Source organism: Hyperoodon ampullatus (genome assembly GCF_949752795.1).
Source record: "Hyperoodon ampullatus genome assembly, chromosome: 2".
In the NCBI taxonomy this organism is placed as follows: domain Eukaryota; kingdom Metazoa; phylum Chordata; class Mammalia; order Artiodactyla; family Ziphiidae; genus Hyperoodon; species Hyperoodon ampullatus.
In genome coordinates, this window is record NC_136915.1 from 65,308,026 (window position 1) to 65,334,253 (window position 26,228).

The 26,228-nt window shown below is 35.9% G+C and overlaps 1 protein-coding gene across 1 annotated transcript in view; it reads right to left on the reverse strand.

Moving 5' to 3' along the window:
• Positions 1–26,228, reverse strand: part of LRRIQ3 (leucine rich repeats and IQ motif containing 3) — a gene marked incomplete at both ends in the record, with an annotated part of 151,486 nt that overhangs the window by 111,509 nt on the left and 13,749 nt on the right. The window contains 3 exon segments of the mRNA XM_079721106.1: positions 19,889–19,991; positions 20,837–20,854; positions 22,799–22,886. Coding sequence (XP_079577232.1) covers positions 19,889–19,991; positions 20,837–20,854; positions 22,799–22,886 — 209 coding nt within the window.

Sequence of the window (26,228 nt, forward strand, 5' to 3'; positions counted from 1 at the left end):
TTGGTTCTTTGAAAAGATAAAGAAAATCACAAAGCTTTAGCTAGACTAAGGGGAAAAAAAAAAAAGAAAAAAATGAGAGAAATGACCCAAATTGACAAAATTATAAATGAAAAATGAGACATTACAATTTATACCACAGAGACATGACACATCATAAGAGACCATTATGAACCACTATATGCCAACAAACTGGACAACTTAGAAGAAACTGAAAAATTATTAGAAACACAACTACTTGAAACAAATTAGGAATAAACAGAAAGTCTGAATAGACCAATTACCAATAAGGAGATCAAATCAGTAATAAAATGTCTCCCAATGAAGAGAAGCCCAGGACCAGATTGCTTCACTGGTGAATTTTACCAAACATTTAAAGAATTAGCACCAATTATTCTTAAACTCTCCCAAAAAATCAAAGAGGAGGAAACACTCCCAGACTCATTTTATGAGGCCAGCATTACTCTGATACCAAAGCCAGATAAGGACAGTAACAGAAAACTACAATTCAATCCCTGTTGAATATAGGTGCAAAAAGTCTCAATAAAACATTAGCAAACACAGTTAAAGATCCTTCACCATGATCAAGTGCGATTTATACATGGGATGCAAAGAAGGTTCAAAATATGCAAATAAATGTGATCCATCACATAAATAGAATGAAAGAAAAAAATCATATGATCATCTCAAGAGATGCAGAAAAAGTATTTGACAAAATTCAACTTCTGTTCATGATAAAAACTCTCAAGAAATTAGGTATAGAAGGAATATAACACAATAAAGGCCATATATAATAAGCACTCAGCTATCATCATACTTAATCATGAAAAGCTGAAATAGTTTCTTCTAGAATCAGGAGTAAGACAAGGGTGCCCACTCTCACCACTCCTATTCAACATAGAACTGGAAGTCCTTGCCAGAGCAATCAGGCAAGACAATGAGAGAAAAGAAATAAAAGAAAACATAGGAAAATGTTGGAAAAGAAGTAAAATTATCTCTGTTTGCAGATGACATGATTTTATATACAGAAAATCTTAAAGACTCCATTAAAAAAAACTGTTAGATATAACTGAAAATGTCAGTACAACTGTAGGATACAAAATTAACACTCAAAAATCAGTAATGTTTCTACCACTATCGACTATATGGAAAAGAAATAGAGAAAAAAATCCCATTTAAAATAGCATCAAAAACAATAAAATATCAGGACTAAACTAAGGAGGTGAAAGATTTCTACTCTGAAAACAATAAAATATTAATGAAAGAAACTGAAGACACAAATAAATAAAAAAGTATCCCATGTTCATAGATTGGGAAAATGAATATTGTTAAAATGTCAATACATCCAGAAGCCATCTACAGATTCAATGAAATCTCTATCAAGATTCCAATGGCATTTTTCATAGGAGTAGGAAAAAATCCTAATATTTATATGGAGCCACTATATACCCAAAATAGCCAAAGCAATCCTGAGAAAGAAGAACAACACTGGAGGCATTACATGCCCTGATTTCAAACTATATTACAAAGTTATAGTAATTAAAACAGTATTGTATTGACATAAAAACAAGCCCATATATCAACGAAACAGAATAAGGAGCACAGAAATAAAACCGTGCCTATATGGGTCAATTAATTTATGACAAAGGAGCCAAGAATCAACAATGGTAAAAGGACAGTCTCTTCAATAAACAGCATTGAGATAACCAAACAGCAACATGCAAAAGAATGAAACTCCTCCACTATCTTACAGCATACACAAAAATTAACTCAAAATGGATTAAAGACTTAAATGTAAGACATGAAACCATGAAACTCCTTGGAAGTCGACATAGGAAAAATGTCATTGGCATGGTTCTTGGCAATGATTTTTTGGATAGTAGTACAAGCAACAAAATCAAAAGTAAACAAGTGGAACTACATCAAATTAAAAAGCTTCTGCACAGCAAAAGAAATAAGCAACAAGATGAAAAGACAAGCTACAGAATGTGAAAAAATATTTGTAAGCCATATATCTGATAAGGGGTTAATATCCAAAATATATAAAGAACTCATAGAACTCAAAAACAAACAAAAAATGAATAATCCAATTTAAAAATGGGTAAAAGACCTGAACAGACATTTTTCCAAAGAATTCCACATGGTCAACAGACACAAGAAAAGATGCTTAACATCACTAATCATCAGGGAAATGCAAATCAAAAACACAATGCAGTATCACCTCATACTTGTTAGAATGGCCATCATCAAAAAGACAACAGACAACAAAGGCTGCCAAGGATGCAGAAGGGAAGGAAGCCTTGTGCACTGCTGGTGGGATCGTAAACTGATATAGCCACTATAAAGAACAGTATTAAGAATCCTCAAAAAATTAAAAGCAGAACTATGACATGACTCAGCAATTTCACTTCTGAACATATATCCAAACTACCCCCCCACAAAAAGCACCAACTCAAAATTATATCTAAACCCCAGACATGCCTTATAAGAAATACTAAAGGAAGTTCCTCAGGTTGAAAGCAAGTGACCTCAAACAGTAATTTAAATCCACAAAAAAATAAAAAAATAAAGAGTGCTGGTAAAAAAATTGTGTAATTATAAAACAATATAAATTCAAATTTCTACTCGTTTCTTCTCTTAACTAATTTAAAAAACAATTGTATAATATTTATATAATTGTATTTTTGTCTAAAACATGTATAAATGTAATGTATTTGACAATAATAGCACAAGGCAGCAGGTGGAAGCAAAGCTGTTTTGGAGTAACAAAATAATACTAGATTGTAATTTAAATCCACAGGAAAAAACATGAAAAGAACTAGAAATATGATAAATAGTACTGTCAATGTAACAAACTCAATGAATATATAGTTGTTCTTTTTTGCCTTAGCTCCTTTAAAGGATATAACACTTTATAAAGTGATAATTATAATAATATACTTTTGGGTTTGTAACATATATATATGTAATATGTGTAACATTAATAGCACAAAAAGTTGGAAGAGGTGATAAACATATACAGAAGTAACTTTTTTCTTTTTTTTTTTTTTGCGGTACGCAGGCCTCTCACTGTTGTGGCCTCTCCCATTGTGGAGCACAGGCTCTGGACGCGCAGGCTCAGTGGCCATGGCTCACGGGCCTAGCTGCTCCACGGCATGTGGGATCTTCCTGGACCGGGGCACGAACCCATGTCCCCTGCATCGGCAGGCAGACTCTCAACCACTGCACCACCAGGGAAGCCCCAGAAGTAACCTTTTTATATCTCACTAGACTTGTCACTATATACCTGAAATAAATAAGTTCAGATGCATATTCTAAGCCCTAGTAAAAACACCAATAACTAAAATTATACAATTAAAACATCATGAAAGAAATTTAAATGTTACACTATACAATATTTACTCAATACAACAAAAGTAGTATAGGAGTATGAGAGGAACAAAAAGATATTAGACGCATCTGTGAATGATGTTAATATTTAGGTTTATCTTAAATTATCTTATGTTTTTGATCTCAAATTATTAAATTTAATGGCTCCTATTTTAAATATAATTTTACTTTTTAATACTTTTTTTTTTTTTAATTTCTTGGGCTTCCCTGGTGGCGCAGTGGTTGAGAGTCCGCCTGTCGATGCAGGGGACACTGGTTTGTGCCCCAGTCCAGGAAGATCCCACATGCCGCGGAGCGGCTGGGCCCATGAGCCATGGCCTCCGAGCCTGCGCGCCCAGAGCCTGTGCTCCACAATGGGAGAGGCCACAACAGTGAGAGGCCCGTGTACAACAACAACAACAACAACAACAACAAATTTCTTATTTAATGACTTATTTTTATAATGACATGAGGTAGATCCACAGATTGAGAAGAGGTAAAAATCATTTCCACAACCTGTTGATATTAAAATGCAGTTTCCTTTTCATCAGAGTTATTTATTCATTTACTCTTTCACTTATTGCTCAAACACTTATTCAAAATGCACTGCTCTAGACTCTGGGAATATGTTGTAAAATTCCAGAGTTCCTGGTCTTATAGAACTTACATTGGAGGAAATTCTTGGCAGTAGATTCTCTTTTTTCTTATAATATGAATTATAGGGGAAAAATCTTAAAAAGCAAGTTTAAAGAAATCACTTATTTCAGTTCAAAAACAGTTGCCTAATATTTATATTCCATTTTAATTTTACTTGAGGATCTCTAAGTAACTTTCCAATTAGGAACTCTCTTCTTATTGACTGCTGGCCAGAGGACCTGAATCATCTGGTCTCCTTAAAAATTAAAAACTCTCATTAGAAAATAGAATATAGTTCATGAGTTTAAAAAAATGTGGGTTGGTTGTAAAACTTAGGTTTGCCTCTGACATATGGGTTCATTAATCTATCAAGATTCTTCTTGGACAATGTGAGATGGTCTAGATCTTAAGAAGTCAAGGAAACTTGGGGTGGGTGGTTGTCCACAGAAGTATTCACATTGACTCTAATTTTCTAAGATTAAAGGCTAAAATATGAAAATAAAAAAGTTATGGTATATGCCAGAGTTTAACTTGGAGGTCATGAACCCAGTGAAATTGTAAGCACATTTTATTTGAGTATGCATGTATAGATTACACTGGAAATAATGCTTATAACTTTCATCAGATTTTCAAAGGAATCTGTGACCTCCTCCTCAAAGTTTAAACCTTGAAACAGACATTAAAATAAATAAGAATGTTCTAAAAGAGTAGAGGAATCAAAGTAAATAACAATAAAAAGGATAAGAAAAAGCAAGTCTCAAACATTTAAAATGCATAATGAGTCAGCAAGATGACAAGGAAGAAGTCCTGGGCCCCCACTTCCCCCCAACAAACCCACCAATTCAGCAACAATTCAGGGACTAATTCCTATTGTGAGAAATCCACAAGCTGATTGAAAGGCTCGTGCATCCTGGTGAACATGAAACTAGGCTCACCAAAGCAAGTAGGGAAATTCAGGACATCCTTTCATCAAAATCCCTACCCCTGGCACTGTACAATATGATCAAGAAGAGAACTCCTAGCTCCCAGCTTCTTCGAGGGGAGGGAAAGAGCTGTTCACATGTCCAATGTCCCCAACTTTTCTGAGGGACCTCTTCAAAGGGTTGGCTTCTCTCTTGCCATTCTCAGAGCTTTGATAGTCTGACACAGTCTACCCACCTGGAGGAGTATGGAGACAGATACTTCGGTTGGTAGATGCCATAATTCCTTTCCCCTGGCTCACCACTGAATAAGTCGACAGAAACCACAGTTGCCTAGAATGCCACAATTTTTTCTTGGGGCTGCCCAAAGTACTGGCTTCTGACTTGCTAACAGTCAAGTGCTGATAAGACCTGGCATAACCTAGCTTCCTGGGGACTAGTGAGAATAGAGATGGAGATTTGGGCTGGCAGTCACCATATCCCTTGCTCTCAGTTCAGCACAGAGCAAGTAGACAAAATGTCTAGCTCTCAGTGTCTCCCTGAGCAGGTGTGGAAACACTTAAATGCCAATCAACAGCAGAATGGATAAATAAAATGTGATATATGCCTAAAGTAAAATATTATTTAGGCTTAAAAAGAAGCAAATTTTGCAATATGCAGCAACATGTATGAATCTTGAGGACATTATGTTAAGTAAATAAACTGGTCACAGAAAGACAAATACTGAATGATTCCATTTACATGGTTCACTCTGTCCTTTCATAACTCTGGAAAATTGGAATCATATATTAAGGAATACTATAATGACTTGAAACCTGATGACTAGAAAGCTAACATAAGGCCCCATAAATAGTTTCTAAAATGAAGACATATATTCACCAGATACAATGCTCCTCCCCACTGAACAAAGATCCAGAAGAAATGTTAGGAAAAGAAATTGTGATTCTTTTCTATGGGATTAAGTAACAACACAATTTATTAGATTAATTCCTAATTTAAAATTCAACATAGGTATTATAAATAACAAAATTATAGGATGATTGTTCAAAAGTTAAGTTTGACCTCTTATAGTTTGCTGTTAGTTACCTGGCTTCATCGGGTATATCAAATTATTAAAAAATAATCATTATAGTCAGTAAAACAAAAATAGTCATCATCTTTAGAACACTTATATCTCAAAATATGATATTATAAAGAGAAGTTAATACAGGAGCAATGATAAATGATAATTTTCCAGATAACTTTTACGGTGGTTGAGAGAAAAAATATAGATAGATGTTAAATGTATGCATAGAAATATTAGTAGTTGACACAGCCTTTAAATACTTCCTCCAACCACATTCACCCATGTGGCTCATTACATTAAATAAAGTTTACTTAATGATAAGATTCTCATCTAGAAAGAATGAAGCAAATTTTAATAAGGTCTTCTTTATTATACTTATTAGCAATAGTCATATTACTAGCAGAAGTAATACAGTAACAGCTATTATATTCATAATATTAATATTACATAGTATGACAATTACTACTACTAGTAATAAAATGATAAAAAATAGAAATTTATATATCCATTTATATGCCAATTCAAATTCTAGAAATTGCTTCTAAGTACATAATAATGAATATGCATAAATATATGTTTATGGCTTTTTATCCCTATAATTTTTATAATTTGGAGAAAATAAAAACAACATTAATGTCCCACAGGAAAGCTCACCTAAGTAGAATATATCTATTTAAAAGAATACATCTAGCTATTAAAAATTCTTATACAATAACATTCAACACTACAGAAAATAAAAACAAGCATGTTAGATAATAAGAGGTATAAATACAATCATTTTTGTAAAAATTATATACATATATATATACATTTAAAGAAATACACACACAGACACAGATTATCAGTCTTTACCATTCCCTCTCCTTACATACCATTGCCCAACCCCCATCTACACATTTGGTTGTATATTTTTCCCTTCCTCACATGGATACAAACTTTTGCCCTTGCTTTTTATAAACACTGGATTTTGCTATATATATTTCTTTGTAACTTGCTTTTCTCTTAATAATCACTGAAATCTCTGTTAAATAGATTTTAGAACTAATGTTATTTTTAACAACTGTAGAGTATTTTATACTATCTCTGAATCATAAACTTTCAACAGAGGATACATAAGTTTTTCTAGTTTTTTTTTTTTTACTACAAATAACACAATCTTGCTCCCAGCCTGCCCCTCATAACTCTCTCCTCTCCCATCTCCCTCCCTCTCTTCCTCTCACACACACATACACACACACACACTTTATCTTTCAAGTAGAAATTTCAAAAGTGTTATTGCTGATGTGAGAGTGCATTAGTCAAAATTCAACAGAGATACAGAACAAATATACGGCGAAGAGAGAGAGAGATTTTAAGGAATTGGTCCGTGCAATAATGGGAACTGACAACTCTAAAATCTGTAAAGCAGGTCAGCAGGCTGGAAATTCAGGGAAGAGCTGATGCTGCAGTCTTGAGTCCAGAATCTGCAGGCTGGAAACTCAGGCAGGGTTTCTACCTTGCAGTCTAGAAACAAAATGCTTCACCTGGAAATTGCAGTCTTTGTTCTTAAGGGCTTCAACTAATGAGATGAAACCCATCCACAACATGAATGGTAATCATCACTCAAAGTCTACTGATTTAACTGTTAATCACATCTAAAAAATACCTTTACAGCAATATCTAGACCAGTGTTTAACCAAACAACTGGGCATCATAGTCTAGCCAAATTGAGACATAAAATTAACCATCATGGGGAAGGGGGCAGGAACAATGAATAGGCGGAACAGAGATGAGTTTTAGGGCAGAGAAAATACTCTGTATGACACCATAATGATAGATACATGTTATATACATTTGTCTAAACACATACAATGTACAACACCAAGTATGAACCATATGGACTTTGGGTGATTATGATCTGTCAATGTTAGGTTCATCCTTAAATCCTCATAAGAAACATTATCACAATTTTTAACCTTTGTCAATCTGTTAGGAAAAAAATAGTATCTCATTGCTTCTTTAATTTGCATATCTTTGACTATTAATGAGATTAATAATCTTTTCATATTTATGTTGGTAACTTATATGTCTTTTATGAGCTGTCTGTTCACATCTTCCACCCATTTTTTTAATCTGAGTTGTTTTTCTTTGTCCTACTATTTGTATGAGTTCTTTATATGTTAACATTTTCTGATTTATCCTGACACATTCTTTTTTTTGTTTTTTTTTTGTTTTTTTTTGGCTGTGCGGGGTCTTAGTTGCAGCACGCAGGATCTCCGTTGAGGCATATAGGATCTTTCATTGCGGCACATGGGCTCTTCATTGCAGTGTGCGGGCTTCTCTCTAGTTGTGGCATGCAGGCTCCGAGAGCACATGGGCTCAGTAGTTGCAGTGCGTGGGCTCTCTAGTTGTGGCACATGGGCTCTAGAGTGCGTGGGCTCAGTAGTTGTGGCGCATGGGCTTAGTTGCTCCACAGCATGTGGGATCTTATTTCCCTGAGCAGGGATCAAACCCACGTCCCCTGCATTGGAAGGTGGATTCTTTAAACACTGGACCACCAGGGAAGTCCATGGTGCATCCTTTTTAATGTAAACACTTCTCTGTTTACAGCTTGCCTCTCCCTCACCATAAGGTTATATGAATATTCAACTGAATTATCTTTTAAAGTTTTATATTTAATGCTTTAACCCATCTGAAATATATATTTTTTAATATGGCATGCAACAGAGAAGCAATTATGGTTTTGTTCAGAAAGATAACCAATTTTGCCATTACCAATTATTAAATAAACCATCCTTTTCCCATTATATTAAAGTATTACTTCCATTCTTTAAGATCTCTTTCATATACAGATCTTTTTAGGATGCTTTATTCTTTTCATCTCATTTCTCTATACCTGTGCCAATGACCAAATATTGATTATAATGGCTTGGAAAATTTTTCTTTTTCTGTTGTTTCTTGACTATTCTAAGACATTTATTTCCTCAGAAACTTTAAAAGCATATTTTCAAGTGTCTCTACAAAACCAGGATTCTAATTAAAATCACTGTAGTACTATATTATTTACTATTGAAAAACATCCATGCGTAAGTGGACCTTCACAGTTCAAACCCGTGTTGTTCTAGGGTCAACTGTGCATACAGAATTATATATATATAAAAAAAAGTAAAAACACATTTTCTTCTTAAAGATGTGTGTGTGTGTGTGTATGTATATATACATATGATATATATAAAAACACAAAGGAGGGGGAAGAACATGGAGCTCTTTTAAAGAAAGGAAGCTTCCACTTTAAGAAATTTGGTTGGGGGGGAAGAGTAAATCAAACCCACAGGTGGCATAATGAAAGGAAATAAAGATTAGAGAGGAAATCAGTGAAATAGAAAATTAGAAAACAAATAGGGAAATCCAATGAAATTAATACATGATTTCTCGAAAACATTTTTTAAAAAGGCAAATCTCTAGCTATGCTAAGAAAAGAAGTCATAAGTTATTTTAAAAAAGAAACTACATTACTGTTGACCTTACAGAAATTAGAAGTGCCATAAGAGAACACTAGGAACAGCATTAGGTCAAAAAAAGTAGACAATTTAGATGAAATGGAAAAATTCCCCCAAAGATACAAATTTCCAAACCTAACTTAATAAGGAGTAGAAAAATGAAACAGACTTATAACAACCAAAGAAACAAAACCAAAAAAACCCCACTGAATTAGTAATTTAAAATATTACAATAAAAGAAAGCCCAGGCCAAGATGACTTCATTGGTGAATTCTACCAAACATTTAAGGAAAAAATAAAATCCTTCACAAACTCGTCCAGAAAATAAAGGAGGGAAGATATCTCAATACTTTGTACGACTCCAGGGAGAGTTTTGCCAGCAGGCCAGATAGTGATGGATTCTTCTTTTTTTAATAAAAGGAATGGAAAATTCTTTGTAATATGGAGGTTTCCACCGTAAAGGCATTTGCCTTAGGATTACCTTAGAAGCAGGAAGAAAGATGACTTTTTAAAATTACAGGATCCAACTCCTTTGCCAATTCTGTTATAAGAAAGATAGTGATTTAGATACAAAATAGCAGTAAACTGTGGAATCATAGAATCATAATACTTCTAAGAACTAACATTTGTAAAGCACTGCCTATGCACCAATCACTCCTGAGCACCTAACAGGTATTATCTCAGTCTGTCCTCACAAACATTACTGTCCCTGTGTTTTGAGCCTCAGAGGAGATTCAGCTCACTCAAGGACCAAGAGCTGGAGCAAGGGCATACCAGTTCTCCCAATTTCTAGGTCAGGTCACTTCTCACCTCCCAGAGAGATTCTCTAGCACACCAGTAAGTAACTTTGCAGGACAGCCTTCTGGCACTCTAGTGGGTGGCTTATCAGCAATTTCAAAAATAAAGAATTCCACAGGCATCCAGGAAGAAGAGATGTATCTAATTCAATATATATTAGAGATGGCAACAATTCTTCAGGATTTTTGGTTATGTGGTTGGCATTATTCCTTATTTTGAGCATTAATGAGTTCTATCTACCTTCTCCACTCACTACTCACAGTTTTTGCTTTTACTTTGGTTATTCTAGTCAGATTCTAAGAGGCATGTTGGGAAGCCTGTTCTTAGTCATTATTTTTCTTCATTGTGAATTAAAAAATTATCTTATCCTACTTCATTATGTCTCCTCTCTTCAGCAGAAGTTAAGGCTGAAGGGGGAAACATTTTAGTTCATTTTCATACTGAAACTCCTGTCAGATCTTATGGGCCAGGAAGGTCTTCATAATTATCAGCATAAAAATGATATATATTTAATAGGCCATATATCTAGCATAATTATAGGAGAAAAGTGATCAAAAATTTAAAAACATCCTGTATTTAAATTTTGTATTCATTCAAATTTGATTTGTAACACTTTACTTTTATTAAATAACAAAACCCAACAAGACACAAGTTTGCATACTATTTGCTACTGCAGATTTCATGTAATCAGCAACTTTGAATAAACTCTAAAGATATATATGTAAAATCTTAACAAGTATGGAATTGCGATTGCTATTAAAAAGGTAGATAATAACTTCAACCTGCTAAGGAAGGAAGCGAGGGAAGGAAAAGGAAAGTGGAGGAAGGGAATGAGTAAGGTTTGGCTACTATTCATGTAATCCCTTAAACCAAAATCTTTAGTGACACCCACTGTGTACTAAATTTTTGTGTTAATTTTAAAAATTATTTCTAATGAATTTTACATTTTAGAGCAGTATTAGGTTCACAGCAAAACTGCGAGGAAGGTATAGAGAACTCCTATATACCCTTTGCTCCCACACATGCATAGCCTCTCTCATTGTTAACATCCCTCACCAGAACAGTATGTTACAATTGAAGAACGTACATTGACACATCACTATCATCCAAAGACCATAGTTTACATTAAGGTTCACTCTCAGTGGTACACATTCTGTGGATTTGGACAAATGTATAATGACAAGTAATCATCATGTGAGATACTGAGTATTTCACTGCCCTAAAAATCCTCTGTACTCTGCCTATTCAGCCCTCCCTCACGTCAACCCTGGTAACCACTGATCTCTGTACTATCTTCATAGTTTTGCCTTTTCCAAAATGTCAGATAGTTTGAACCACAAAGTATGTAGCCTTTTCAATTCTTCCACTTAGTAACATACATTTAAGTTTGTCCATGTCTTTTCATGGTTTCACAGCTCATTTTTTATCACTAAAATTATTCTATTGTCTGGATCCAACATGTTATTTATTCATCCAGTCACTTACTAAAGGATGTTTTGGTTGCTTCCAAATTTTTGCTATTATGAATAAAACTGCTATAAACAACCATGTACAGGTTTTTGTGTAGGCATAAATTTACAACTGCTTTGGGTAAATACCAAGAAGCATATGGTAAGGATCATATGGCAAAAGTATGTTATTTTTTAATTTCATTGATTTCTGCTCTAATTATTTTGTTTCTGTGTACTTTAACTTGCTTTTTCTAGTTTCCTAAAGTGGAAACTTACATGACTGTTTTAGACATTTGTTCTATTCTAATATATGCATTTAGTCCTATAAATGTCCCTCTAAGCACTACTTTCTCTGCATCCCACAAATTTTGATAAGTCCTGATTTAACTTTCATTTAGCCAAAAATGTTTTAAAATTTCTCCTGAGATTTCTTCTTTAAACTATGTGTTATTTGGAAGTGTTAGAAATTTTTTAGTCTTCAAGTAATTTGGAATTTTCCAGCTAAATTTGTCGTTGATGTCTTGTTTCATTCCATTGGGTCTGAGAACATAACACTGCATGCTTCCTATTCTTTTAAAGTTGTGTTTTATGGCCCAGAATGTGGTCTATTTGGGTGAATGTTCCATGTAAGCCTGAGATGAATGTGGATTCTGGTCCTGTTGTTGAATGAAGTAATCTATAAATGTCCTTTTTATCCAGTTGACTGATGATGTTGAGGTGAACTATGTTTTTCCTGATTTTCTGCCTGCTGGATCTATTTCTGATAGCCAGTGTTGATTTCTCCCACTATAATAATGGATTCATTTGTTTCTCACTTGCAATTCGTCTGTTCATATTTTCTATTTCTTCCTGGTTCAGTCCTGGGAGATTGCACCTTTCTAATAATTTGTCCATTTATTCTAGGTTGTCCATTTTATTGGCATATAGTTGCCTGAAGTAGTCTCTTATGATCCTTTGTGTTTCTGTGGTATTGGTTTTAACTTCTCCTTTTTCATTTCTGACTTTATTGATTTGAGCCCTCTCTTATTTTTTTCTTGATGAGTCTGGCTAAAAGTTGATCAATTTTGTTTATCTTTTCAAAGAACCAGCTCTTAGTTTCATTGATTTTTTAAATTGTTTTAATCTCTATTTTATGTATTTCTGCTCTGATCTTTATGCTTTCTTTCTTTCTACTAACTTAAGGTTCTATTGTTCTTCTTTTTCCAGTTCATTTAAGTGTAAGGTCAGGTTGTTATTTGAGATTTTTCTTGTTTTCTGAGGTACGTTTGTATTGCTATAAACTTCCCTCTTACAACTACTTTTGCTGCATCCCATAGACTTTGGACAGTTGTGTTTTCATTTTCCTTTCTCTCCACATATTTTTTAATTTCCTCTTTGATTTCTTCAGTGATTCACTGATCGCTTAGAAGCATATTGTTTAGCCTCCATGGGTTTGTTTTTTGCTAGTCTCATAGCACTGGTTGGAAAAGATGCTTGATATCATTTTAATTTTCTTAAATTTACCAAGGCTTGCTTTGTGGTTAGCATGTGACCTATCCTGGAGAATGTTCCATGTGCACTTGAAAAGAATGTGTACTCTGCTGTTTTTGGATTGAATAAAAAGAATCCCAATTGGAAAAGAAGAAGTAAAACTGTCACTGTTTGCAAAGGCATTATACTTTTAGAGGCATTATGGCTATACTTTCATCTCTAAAATAAAACACTGAATATCTCAGTTCAGAATGGAATAGGAGAGTTTAACTGATTCTAAAACAGAGATTCAATAAATGCTCCTATTTGCAGCAGCATTTACAAGAGGTTCCTAGAATCTTTAAATCCTAATCATTCCTGGGTTCTGCAGTATGAATCAGCCTCAATCTTTGCCTTCTGATACTTTCAGGACAGGCTATAGCAGAGGTTGGCAAACTTTTTCTTTAAAGAGCCAAATACAGACAGTAAAAATGTTAGGTTTCTGGGTACTACAGTCTCTATTTAACTACTTAGCTTTTCCATTGTAGCTTAAAAGCACATTGATAGACAATATATAAAAGAATGGGTGTGACGGTGTTCCAATATAATTTATTGACAAAATCAGGTAGCCATCTTAAAGACCAGAGATTTCTGATCTCTAGCTACAGGTTCCTAAGATCTGCAAAGTCAGTTATACATACCTATCTGCTTCCTAGTTTGCAAAAATGTGTTGCTCTCTTTCTCTTTGCCCTTCTCTTGCCCTCTGCCTTTCTAAATCCTCATACTATCAGTTTAATGGGATTTAGAGAGTGAGTAGAGGCAAACTGAAATGCCAACACAATATTATTTTTCAAAGTATGTGTTATTAAAGGAAAACTGCTAGAATTTTGTTGAGGAATGCACTGCATAGATAGATCAATTTAGAAAGAACAGACATCTTTATTACATTGATTCATCCAATATCATAAAAATGATGTATTCTTATATTTATTTTCATCTTGTTCTATCAGTAATGTTTGGTAGCTTTCTTTTCAGAGCTAATTCACACCTTTCCTTTCATGTATCCTTAGTCCGTGGTTTATGACAGCCATGGAAGTGTGCTGCTCAGATCTCCTTGAAGAGAACCCACTATAAGAAGCACAGCTGACTGGCAGCCCCAGCTGCTGCCTCTTTAGATCCATCACTACATTTTTGCCAAAGCTATTCCCAGTCAATGATTGAGGTATTGTACTAGTGCTGGCCCATTTCTGCCTGATGCAGGATTCCTCCAATGTTCAAGTTTTGCTCAGGGATTCCCCAAAGGCCTGGCCTAAATTTCTTCAGAATTGTGTTGCTGAGTCTCTTTCTGCCCAATCTATTGTCTCTCTCCCTTCACAGGTGTCAAATTTTCATCAGAATGTGAAGGTTTTTCCCTGCCTATTCCTACTCCTTCCTCTTTTGTTTGTCAAAGGTATTTCTCCCAATAAATTTCTTGTACAACTCATCTTGTTTTTGTGTCTGCCTTTGGAAGACCAATCCAACAAATGGTGAGGTTTTTATACTACTATAAATGGTAGCTTTTAATTTCATTTTCCAATTGGTGATTGTTACAATATATTTAAATACTATTGGTTTTTGTATTATTATTTTACTAGCTTGCACATTCAAAATCATGACATCTACAAGAAATTACAATTTCCTTACTTTCTAATCTTTTAACTTCCTTTTTATTTTCCTTACTTTGTTCCACTGATCTATGTTCACCATTTCAGTACTAAATAAAAATACTAACAGTTGACACCCTTGTTTTGTTCCTGGCCTCAGGGGGAATAATTCCAATATTTCACTACTAAGTATTAATAAATGAGTTAAAATATACGTATTGTTAGATTAAGAAAGTTTCCTTCTAATCCTAGATTGCTAAATATATATATATATATATATATATATATTTTAACCTTAAATGACTGTTGAGTTTTATGATTTTGGTGCAGACATTGAAAGGATTGTATACAGGTAGACCTCACTTTACAAGGTACTGCATTAATGAAACGTTGCATATACCAGAACTATAACCTCACTTTGCACAACTCTATTATATATTAGTTTTCTATTACTGAGTAACGAATTGCACAAACTTTGTGGCCAGTCTGGGTTCTTTCTTATCTGGAAAAAATCTCCTTCTAAGCTCATTCAAGTAGTTGGTAGAATCCACTTTCTTGCATAGGACTAAAGTCTCCATTTTTTTGCTGGTTATTGGTGGAGGGTCACTCCTAGCTCATAAAGTCACTCTCATGTCACTTAAATTGGTCCCCTTCACCTTTAAGATAGCAACAGTACATCAAATCCTTCTTGTGCTTCAACTTTCTCTGATATCCTGTTCCACCATCACCCAGAGAACACTCTTTGTTTTTAAAGAGATCATTTGATTAGGTTAGACACACTCAGATAATCTATCTTAAGGTCAACTGATTAGTAAGGAACCTTAATAACATCTGCAAAATATCATCTGCTGCATAATATAACATGATTGTAGGAGTAACACCAGGGAACAAAGATCATGTGGGCCATCTTGAAATTCTGCCTATCACAAGTTAGATGAGATCAAATGAGATCAAGTCTCAGTTACTTTGGAACCTTGAAAAATGAGGACACATTCATTCAAAATATACACAAATTTTAGTTAACCTGATACTGGGCAAAGTGAGAAACACTGAGGTGTTTTCCCCCACTCATATTCTGTTATTTGACTCATTTTCTAATGTTAAACTAATTTTTTATTCTTCAAATAAACTTATGTTGGCTATAGGGTATTAACCACTTTATATGTCACTAGATCTAATTTTCTAATATTTTGTTTTATAATTTTTACATGTGCATACATAAAACAGGCCTGCAATTCTCTTTCTTGTAAGGTCCTTTTCAGGTTTTGCTTTTAATGTTATGCTGACCTCTCAAAACATGAAAAGTATTCTTATTCACTCTTTGGAAATTTTGGTTAAGATGGTGTTATATGTTCCTTAGATGTGCAGGGTAACTCACCAGCAAAGTCATCTAGACCTGAAGTCTCTTTGTGGGAAAGATTTTAATAATAGATTCAATTTCTTTAATGTATGAAGGACTATTCAGCATTTTTATTTCTTCTTCTGTCAGACTGAAAATTGTGTTTCTTCAAAGAATTTGTCCATTTCACACAAACTGTCAAATTATTTGGCATAAAGTTATTCATTGTATTTCCTTTAACTTCTGTGAAGCTGCAGCGATGTTCTTTATCATGGTAATTTGAATTTTTTCCTCTATCTCTTTGTTATAGCAGTCTTGCTAGAGCTTTATCAATTTATTACTCTTTGAAAATTTAACCAATTCTTGGCTTTATTGATTTTTTAAACATCTTTATTGGAGTATAATTGCTTTACAATGGTGTGTTGGTTTCTGCTTTATAACAAAGTGAACCAGCTATACATATACATATATCCCCATATTTCCTCCCTCTTACGTCTCCCTCCCACCCTCCCTATCCCACCCCTCTAGGTGGTCACAAAGCACTGAGCTGATCTCCCTGTGCTAGGCGGCTGCTTCCCACTAGCTATTTTACATTTGTTAGTGTATATATGTCCATTTGGCTTTATTGATTTTTATGCACATTTTCTCATGTTCATTGTATGCTTGTTTTATATTTCATCTATTTCTGACACTAATTTTATTATTCCTTTCCTTTTACTCTTTTTGGGTATAACTTCTGCTACTTTTCTATCTTCATGAGACAGATGCTTAGATCCTTGATATGTCAAACTTCTTCCTTTTTTATATGTGAATTTAGATCTATTAGGCAATAATTATAATTTTCTCTTTTGCTTTCAAATATGCTGTAGTAGAAACTGCTAACTACCTTCCAATTCAAATCCTCCCTTTTAGCCTTTGTAACAGAAACCAAATTTCATACAAGTAGCAAAATGGCCAGATAAAAGATCCTGTTTCTTAGCAATCCTTTTTGCCAGTGTGCCCATATTACTAAATTCTGGCCAAGGAACTGTTAAGAGGAAATGCTTTATTCCCAATTAGGCTGATTAAAGTTTCTGCTTTAGTGTGGTGATGTGCCCTTTCTGCCATTCAGTACTGCATGAGCCTTCCAGCATGCAACCAGATATAGCAATTGGAACTTTGGCAGCCATTCTGAAACACATGTGAACTTAGGATAGAACACACAAGATAGGAAGATAGAATAAAAAGGATACTTGGGTCCTGATTTTGTGCAGAGTCACACTTGTACAAAGTACACTTTGTACTTCTTGGACTATGGACTCTTCTAATATAAAAAGTAAAACTTTTGCCTAGTTTAAACCATTATTTTAGGGGGTCTCTGTTACACAGAACTGAATCCAATTATGACTAAAACATACATTGTTTCTTCTTTTTAAAAAAATATTATCAAATTAGATAAAGCTTTCAGTAGTTTTAATATAATAGTGATGACTACAGGCCTCTGTATTTAGCTCCTGGTCTGAATAGGATCACATATTATTTTCCTATTTATATACATATCTTATGGAACTATTTTGGACTACAATATGGTGCACTTTCCTCCTCAGATTGCCGTGGGACATTTGACTTAGCACTGAAAATTCTTGATAATACTGAATGGACACCAATTCTACAGCATTACCTTTCATATACTGAAGAATCCCTTCTTGTTGTTATGCAACACCTGACTAAGAACGTAGTCATGCTGAATTGTGGGCTTATAAAGCACATGACTATCAAGAACAAGTATATGATGTCTAAGCATGCTAAGATCACCTCCTTAGCACAGCTGAATTCTGCACTAGTTCAAGATTTAGCCAAGGCTGTGGAAAAGGTGTAATTTGTAAACTTTGAATGCTGTAATATCTGCAGATAAAATTGGCACCATGTGCCATCTGTACATATAAAAAAAAAGGTGTTGGATGTTATACATATGTGATCTCTGCTAAAACCCAGTTTATTACAACACTGGCATGCAGACAATTCCTACTTTAATACTATATGTCAAAAGAAATTTATAACCATACCATTCAAACAATCATAATAGTTAGATATTATTCTTACAAAACAAGCTGAAACCTGTCTTTCTGAAAGTCCCATCCTTATTCTTGATCCTTTTATCTATTCTGTTTACTATTTGTATATAGCATATATATACTAACAGTATACTACACTAGTATATATTGTATATATACTATTTTATATGCAATACCATAAACTATTCAGCTATTTTGAAATATCCTTAGGTAACTTTTCTGATATGTAAATATCCAAGTACCTCTAACCATTCTTTCTTGTAATTGTAGGATGTTTGATTTCCGCAACCCTCTTATATTTTTAGGAACTAAATCCAGCTAATACATATCATCTAAAATTTGGAAGTCACAGAAATTTAGCTTATTAGAAATACCTGGTAAATGATGCTGGTCAACCAGCTTCATGTTTTATAAGGGCACTCTGAAATAATAATCATGGCAGTCACATAGTTTTTAAATCTACCCATATTCTCATGTAAAAACAGATATAACAACTAGATAGCAAAAATTTTTCATTACCTATACCAACATTATGTGAGAAGATATCCCCAGGAAATCCAAAATTTATAGGAATATGGAAAAACCACTGACATCCATCAGACCACTGTGATATTAGCAATTATGCAGTAGGAAACAAAGGAAAGCAATGCATGTGATGGATAGAAATAAAACAAAAAATCTAAAGACACTCCCTGGAAAGCTTGGAGAGACAATTTAAGAACAGAGCTATTTTTAGTTTTTTAAGGAACCTCCATATTTTTCTCCATAGTTGCTGTACCAATTTACATTCCCACCAACAGTGTATGAGGGTTTCCTTTTCTCCACACCCTCTCCAGCATTTATTGTTTGTAGATTTTTTTGATGATGGCCAAAATCAACTATACTTCAAGAAAATTTTTTTTAAAAACAACAGAAGCTAAATCCTAGTGGGGTTTTGCATATTCCAATAGTGTGTGAATACAAGGGTTCAGTGGTAAGATCTGAAGGTCCTAGAGTATTCTGGGCCTACAAACCCACAAAACTAACTAGCCAGTGCTTTTCTCTAGGTCAAAGCCCAAAACTGAGAAGAAACTCCTGAAGATAGAATCAAAATTGAGCAACACAGAAACAATGGAGAAAAATAGAGAGGAAAAAAAAAGTCTGCATTAAAAAGGGAGTGCTGGGGACCAGAGAAAGAGAATTCAGAAAGTAAGCCATGATACTTTCGGAAACTAAACACACACACACACACACACACACACACACACACAAAACAAACAAACAAGAACAGAATAAAGAACTTTAGAACCTGAAGATAGCTTCTTAAAGTTGATTAAAAACTGATTTCTCATAAAATGGGCAATACAATAGGATCACTATCTAAAGCCATAAAGATTTATTATAGAGTTATTATAAAGCAAAAAGACAACAAGAAGCAAAGTAACATCACTATAGACAATAAAAGCAAGCCAGACAGTGAAGCCTGCAAGAAAGATAAAACTATAACCTATTATTTCAAAATAAATTTAAGTCCAGTTCTGCATATTAGGAGCTTGGAAACTGTCATTCTGTCCTAACAACAACTAAAAAGCTGAATAGACTGAAAAGCCAATGACTTTTCTTGGATCTCTAAGACAGAGGAGAACACAGGGCACACTGTTGCCTTCAAGATTTGAGAGATAGGTGAATATAAATCATCACAGATTACCTGAGCAAACACTCATAAGAGGAAACTGCCACCAAAACCAGTGCCGAGGTAGGAAAATCTGAACTGTCAGTGACAAATTGCTGGAGGCTCAGTGTGGACAACACTGAGAGTTTAAAACTCCAGGGGTACTCAGTCATAAGGAGACTACCACAGTACTGTGAGATTTACCTCCAGGAGCTCGACCAGATTTCCACAGTAAACATCAGAGAAAAATCTCCTTGTGCTTCCAAAAGTGGGAGGGGAAAATGAAACAATTTGAAAAATATCAGAGCACTCTGTTCTTTTTAAACAAGGCCTGCCCTCAGGTGAATGTAATTAACTACAGCCTAACCTGTTGGGGTATTATCAGAGCCTAACTGACCTGGGAGAAGGGAAAACCCAACTGCAACTGGCCCAAGGCTTCCACATGAGAGAAAGGAAATAGAGTTGAACCTTGAGCAACATGGGGGTTAGAAGCATCAACCTCTCACACAGTCAAAAATCCACATATAACTTTATAAAGTCAACCCTCCATATCCACAGTTCCACATCTACAGATTCAACCAACATTAGATCATGTAGTACTGTAGTCTGTATTTGCTGAAAGAAATCTGTGCATAAGTGGACCCATGCAGTTCAAATCCATGTTGTTCAAGGGTCAGCTGTACTAAACTCCAGCTCACTCTAGCAATCCAGTCACACCATTTGCCGAAAGAAATCTGTGCATAAGTGGACCCATGCAGTTCAAACCCATGTTGTTCAAGGGTCAGCTGTACTAAACTCCAGCTCACTCTAGCAATCTAGTCACACCAAAGGGGGGAGAAAAGAAATGAGAAGCTCTTGTCAGTTTATAGTTCACATGCACAGACTCACTAAAAGTCTAAGACTTAATCATAGGAGTATAGAATGCTACCCCTCCCCACACCTCAGCATCAATAACCAAGACCTATTTTCAACAGTTCCTTTTACCTGGTACATAATGTCGAGCTATCAGAAAAAAAAAAAAAAAATGACAAGACATACGAAAAGGGGAAAAAAAGCACAATTTAAAGAAACTGAACAACGATCAGAAACACATGGCAGGGAAGTTGGAATTATCAGACCAGAACTTTTAAAACAATTATGAATAATATGCTAAAGGCTCTAATGGATTAACCACACAGCTTACAAGAATAGATGGGCAATGTAAGCAGAGAGAGAAAAAAACTAAGATAGAATCAAAAAGAAATGCTAGAGATCAAAACACTGCAACAGAAATGAATATGTCTACAATGGACTTATTACTAGATTGGATATGGCTAAGGAAAGAACATCAGTAGAATACTTGAAAACAAAAAAGCAAAAAGAACAAAGACAAAAAAAGCAGGATAGGATATGCAAGGGCTGTGGAACTATAAAGGTGCAACATACCTGTGATGGAAATACCAGAAGGAGAAGAGATAAATGAAAAGAAGAAATATTTGAAACTATAATGATGGAGAATTTCTCCATATTAAAGCCAGACAACAAACAACAGATCCAGGAAGATCAGAGGTTACAAAGCAGGAAAAATGCCAAAAACTTTACATCATTTTCAAACTAAAGCATATCAGAAAGAAGTCAGAGGGAGAAAAATCTTACCTATAGAGGAATAAAGATAAGAAGTATATATGACTTCTCCACAGACATCATGCAAGAAGAAAATGGGGTGACATATTTAAAGTATTGAGAGAAAAATCCTCTAACCTACAATTCTATTCCCTATGAAATTATCTTTCAAAGTGAAAAAGAAATAAAGACAAAAACCTAGGGAATTTTTTTGCCAGTACTGCTTTATAAGAAATGTTAAAAGAAGTTCTTTAGAGAGAAAAAAAATAAGTCATTATCTTGCACTTACAAAGAATAAGGAGGAGAATCAAAGAAGAAATAAGTGAAGTTAAAATAAAATCTTTTATTTTCTTATACTTAAGAGATAACAGTTTGTACAAAACAATAGCATCAATATATTCAATTATGTATATATATAATATATACACATCTACATACAACATACATACATATATATGCTAATGTATGTATCAGTGAAATAACTGAAGTCAGTGATACAACGGACAGGAAGGGGGAATTAGGATTGTTTTATTATTATATGATACTAATACTACCTGTAAAATGGTATAGTGTTTGAAACTGGGCTTGGATTAGCTATATATGTATATTGCAATCTCTAGGGAAAACACTAAAAAGTGGTAATCAATATGCGAAGAAAGGAGAGAAAATGGAATCATATAAAATGCTCACTTAAAACCACAAAAGGAAGAAAAAAGTGGAATGTAAAATAGGAAAACAATGGCAACAAATAAAAAACAGTAATGGATATGACAGATATTAATCAAACTGTACCAATTATCACTATAAAGTTAATAGTCTAAATGCACAAATTTAAAAACAGAGGTTGCAGTGTTGCCAAGATGGAGTAGGAAGATCCTAAGCTCACCTCTTCCCACAGGCACACCAAAATTACAACTATTGATAGAGCAATTATCTATAACAACAACCTAAAGACTAGCAGAAAAGATTTTCTACAACTAAAGATATAAAGAAGCAACCATAATGAGATGGGTAGGAGGGGCAGAGCTGTGATATAATCAAGACCCCCAATCCCAGTAGGTAACTGACAAATAGGAAGATAATAACAACTTCAGAGGTTGTCCCCAAGGAGCTAGGGGTCCAAGCTCTACATTGGACTCCCTAGCCCATGGGTCCTGCACTGGAAAGATGATTCCCCAGAATGTCTGGCTTTGAAGGCCAGTGGGGCTTGCATATGGGAGAGCTTGAAGGCTGTAGGAAACAGAGACTCTGCTCTTAAGTAGTGTGTACAAAATTTCACATTGCTCTCAGTGCCAGTGCAAATGCAGTAATTTGAAAAGAGCTTGGTCAGACCCACTAACTGACCTTGGAGATTCTCCCAGAGAGGCAGGAGGCAGCTGGGATTCCTCATGGGCACAAAGACTCTGAAGGTAGCCATTTTGGGGAGGTCATTCTACACCAAGGATATTAACGCTGGCAAGAGCCATTATGAAGTCCTCCCTCTAGCCTATTATTATGGGTGCCAGCCCCAACTGCCAGCACACCTATAGTAGTCAGCCCCACCACATTAGAAGGGCCCATGCAACCCACATAGGGGACATCCCCTAGAGCATATAGCTCTGGTGACCAGAGGAGAGTATGCTGCTGGGCCCCATAGGATATCTCCCACATAAGGCCACTTCTCCAAGACTGGGAAATATAATCAACCTAATAAATAGAAATAAACACAGAGAATTAGGCAAAATGAGGAGACAAAAGAATATGTTCCAAACAAAGGAACAAGGCAGAACCTCAGAAAAAGAACAAAATGAAGTGGAAATAAGCAATCTACCTTGAGGAGTTCAAGGTAATGATCATAACGATGCTCAAAAAACTCAAGAAAATAATGGATGAACACGGTGAGAATTTTAATGAGGAGTTGGAAAACATAAAGAGCCAAACTTACCTGGAGAATAAAAAAACTAAAAGTAAAAATACACTAGAAGAAATCAACAGTAGATTAAGTGACACAGAAGAAAAGATCAGCAAACTGAAAGACAGAGTAGTGGAAATCACACAAGCTAAACAGAAAATAAGGGAAAAAAAGAAGTTTAAAAACTGAGGATAGTTAAGAGAACTCTGGGAAAAATAAAGCATAATAACTTTTACATTATAAGGGTCCCAGAAGGCGAAGAGATAGAGAAAAGGGCAGAGAACTTATTTGAAAAAAATAATTGTTGAAAACTTCCTTAACTTGGGAAAGAAAACAGACAGCAAGGTCCAGGAAGCACACAGAGTCCCAAATAAGATGAATCCAAGGAGGTCCACAACAAGACACATTATAGTTAAAATTGCTAAAATTAAAGACAGAGAGATAATCCTAAAAGCAGCAAGAGAAAAGCAACTAGTGAAGTAAAAGGGAACTCCCATTAAGCTATCAGCTGACTTTTCGTCAAAAACTTTGAAGGGCAGAAGAGGGTAGCACAATATATTCAAAGTGACAAAAGGAAAACGCCTACAACCAAGAATACTCTACCTGTCAAGACTTTATTCAGATTTTAAGAAAAAATAAAAAGTTTTTGTAGACAAGCAAAAGCTAAAAAAATTCAATATCACCAAACCACTTTTTTTTTTTTTTTTTTTTTTTTTTTTGCTGCACATGGGCCTCTCACTGCTGCGGCCTCCCCCACTGCGGAGCACAGGCTCTGGACGCGCAGACCCAGCAGCCACGGCCCACAGGCCCAGCCGCTCCGTGGCACGCGGGATCCTCCCAGACCGGGGCATGAACCCGCGTCCCCCGCATCGGCAGGCGGACTCCCAACCACTGCGCCACCAGGGAAGCCCACCAAACCACTTTTAAAAGAAATGTTAAAAGATCTTTTCTAAGCAGAAAAGAAAAGACCAGGTCTAGAAATATGAAAATTATGAAAGGAAAAATGTTATTGTTCAAGGGAAACATGCAATAAAGGTAGTGAACCAAGCACTTATAAAGCTAGTAGGAAGGTTAAAAGAGAAAAGTAGTAAATTTATCTATATCTACAATAAGGAGTTAAGGGATACAAAAAACAAAAAGATATAAAATATGATGTAGAAAGAGGAAACCTTCAAGATGGTGGAAGAGTAAGGCATGGAGATCACCTTCCTCCCCACAAATACATCAGAAATACATCTACATGTGGAACAACTCCTATAACACCTACTCAACACTGGCAGAAGAGCTCAGACCTCTCAAAAGCCAAGAAACTCCCCATGTAACTGGGTAGGGCAAAAGAAAAAAGGAAAAAGAGACAAAAGAATAGGGATGGGATCTGCCCCTCTGGGAGGGAGCTGGGAAGGAGGAAAAGTTTCCACACACTAGGAGGCCCCTTCACTGGCAGAGACAGTGGGTGGCAGGGGGGAAGCTTCGGAGCCACAGTGGAGAGCACAGCAACAGGGGTGCAGAGGGCAAAGCAAAGAGATTCCCACACAGAGGATCAGTGCCGACCAGCACTCACCAGCCTGAGAAGCTTTTCTGCTCACCCGCTGGGGTGGGTGGGGGCTGGGAGCTGAGGCTCAGGCTTCAGCTTCGGAGGTTGGATCCGAGGGAGAGGACTGGGGTTGCCTGTGAGAACACAGCCTGAAGGGGGCTAGTGTGCCACAGCTAGCCAGGAGGGAGTCCAGGAAAATATGGAACTGCTGAAGAAGAAACAGACTTTTTCTTGCCTCTATGTTTCGAGGTGCACAAGGGGAGGGGATACGGAGCACCACCTAAACGAGCTCCAGAGATGAGCATGAGCTGTGGCTATCAGCTTGGACCTCAGAGGCGAGCATGAGATGCCAAGGCTGCTGCTGCAGCCAACAAGAAGCCTGTGTGCAAGCACAGGTCATTATCAACATCTCCCCTCCTTGGAGCCTGTGAAGCCCACCACTGCCAGGGTCCCATGATCCAGGGACAACTTCCCCGGGAGAACACACGGAGCAATACAGGCCATTGCAATGTTACGCTGGCCTCTCTTAACACAGGCTCGCCCCACATTCTGTACCCCACCCCAAGCCTGAGTGAGCCAGAGCCCCATAATCAGCTGCTCCTTTAACCCTATCCAGTCTGAGCAGGAACAGATACCCTCAGGAAATCTACACACAGAGGTGGGGCCAGATCCAAACCTGAGCTCCAGGAGATGTGCGAACAAAGAAGAGAAAGGGAAATCTCTCCCAGCAGCCTCAGGAGCAGTGGATTAAATCTCCATAATCAACTTGATGTACCCTGCATCTGTGGAATACCTGAATAGACAACAAATCATACTAAATTGAGGCAGTGGACTTTGGGAGCAACGATATATATATACATATATATATATATATATATATATATATATAGATTTTTTTTTTTTTTTTCCTTTTTCACTTTTTCAATGTGGCTGACAGGGTTGTGGTGCTCTGGCCGGCTGTCAGGCCTGTGCTTCTGAGGTGGGAGAGCTGAGTTCAGGACATTGGTTCACTGGAAACTTCACAGCTCCACGTAATATCAAACAGCAAAAATCTCCAGGAGATCTCCATCTCAACGCCAAGACCCAGCTCCACTCAATGACCAGCAAGCTACAGTGCTGAACACCTATGCCAAACAATTATGAGGATGGGAACAAAAACCCACCCACTAGCAGAAAGTCTGCCTTAAATCATAATAAGGTCACAGACACCCCAAAACACACCACCGGCCGTGGAACTGCCCAAAAGAAAGACAAGATCCAGCCTTATCCACCAGAACACAGGCACTAGTGCCCTCCACCAGGAAGCCTACACAACCCACTGAAACAACCTTAGCCACTAGGGACAGACA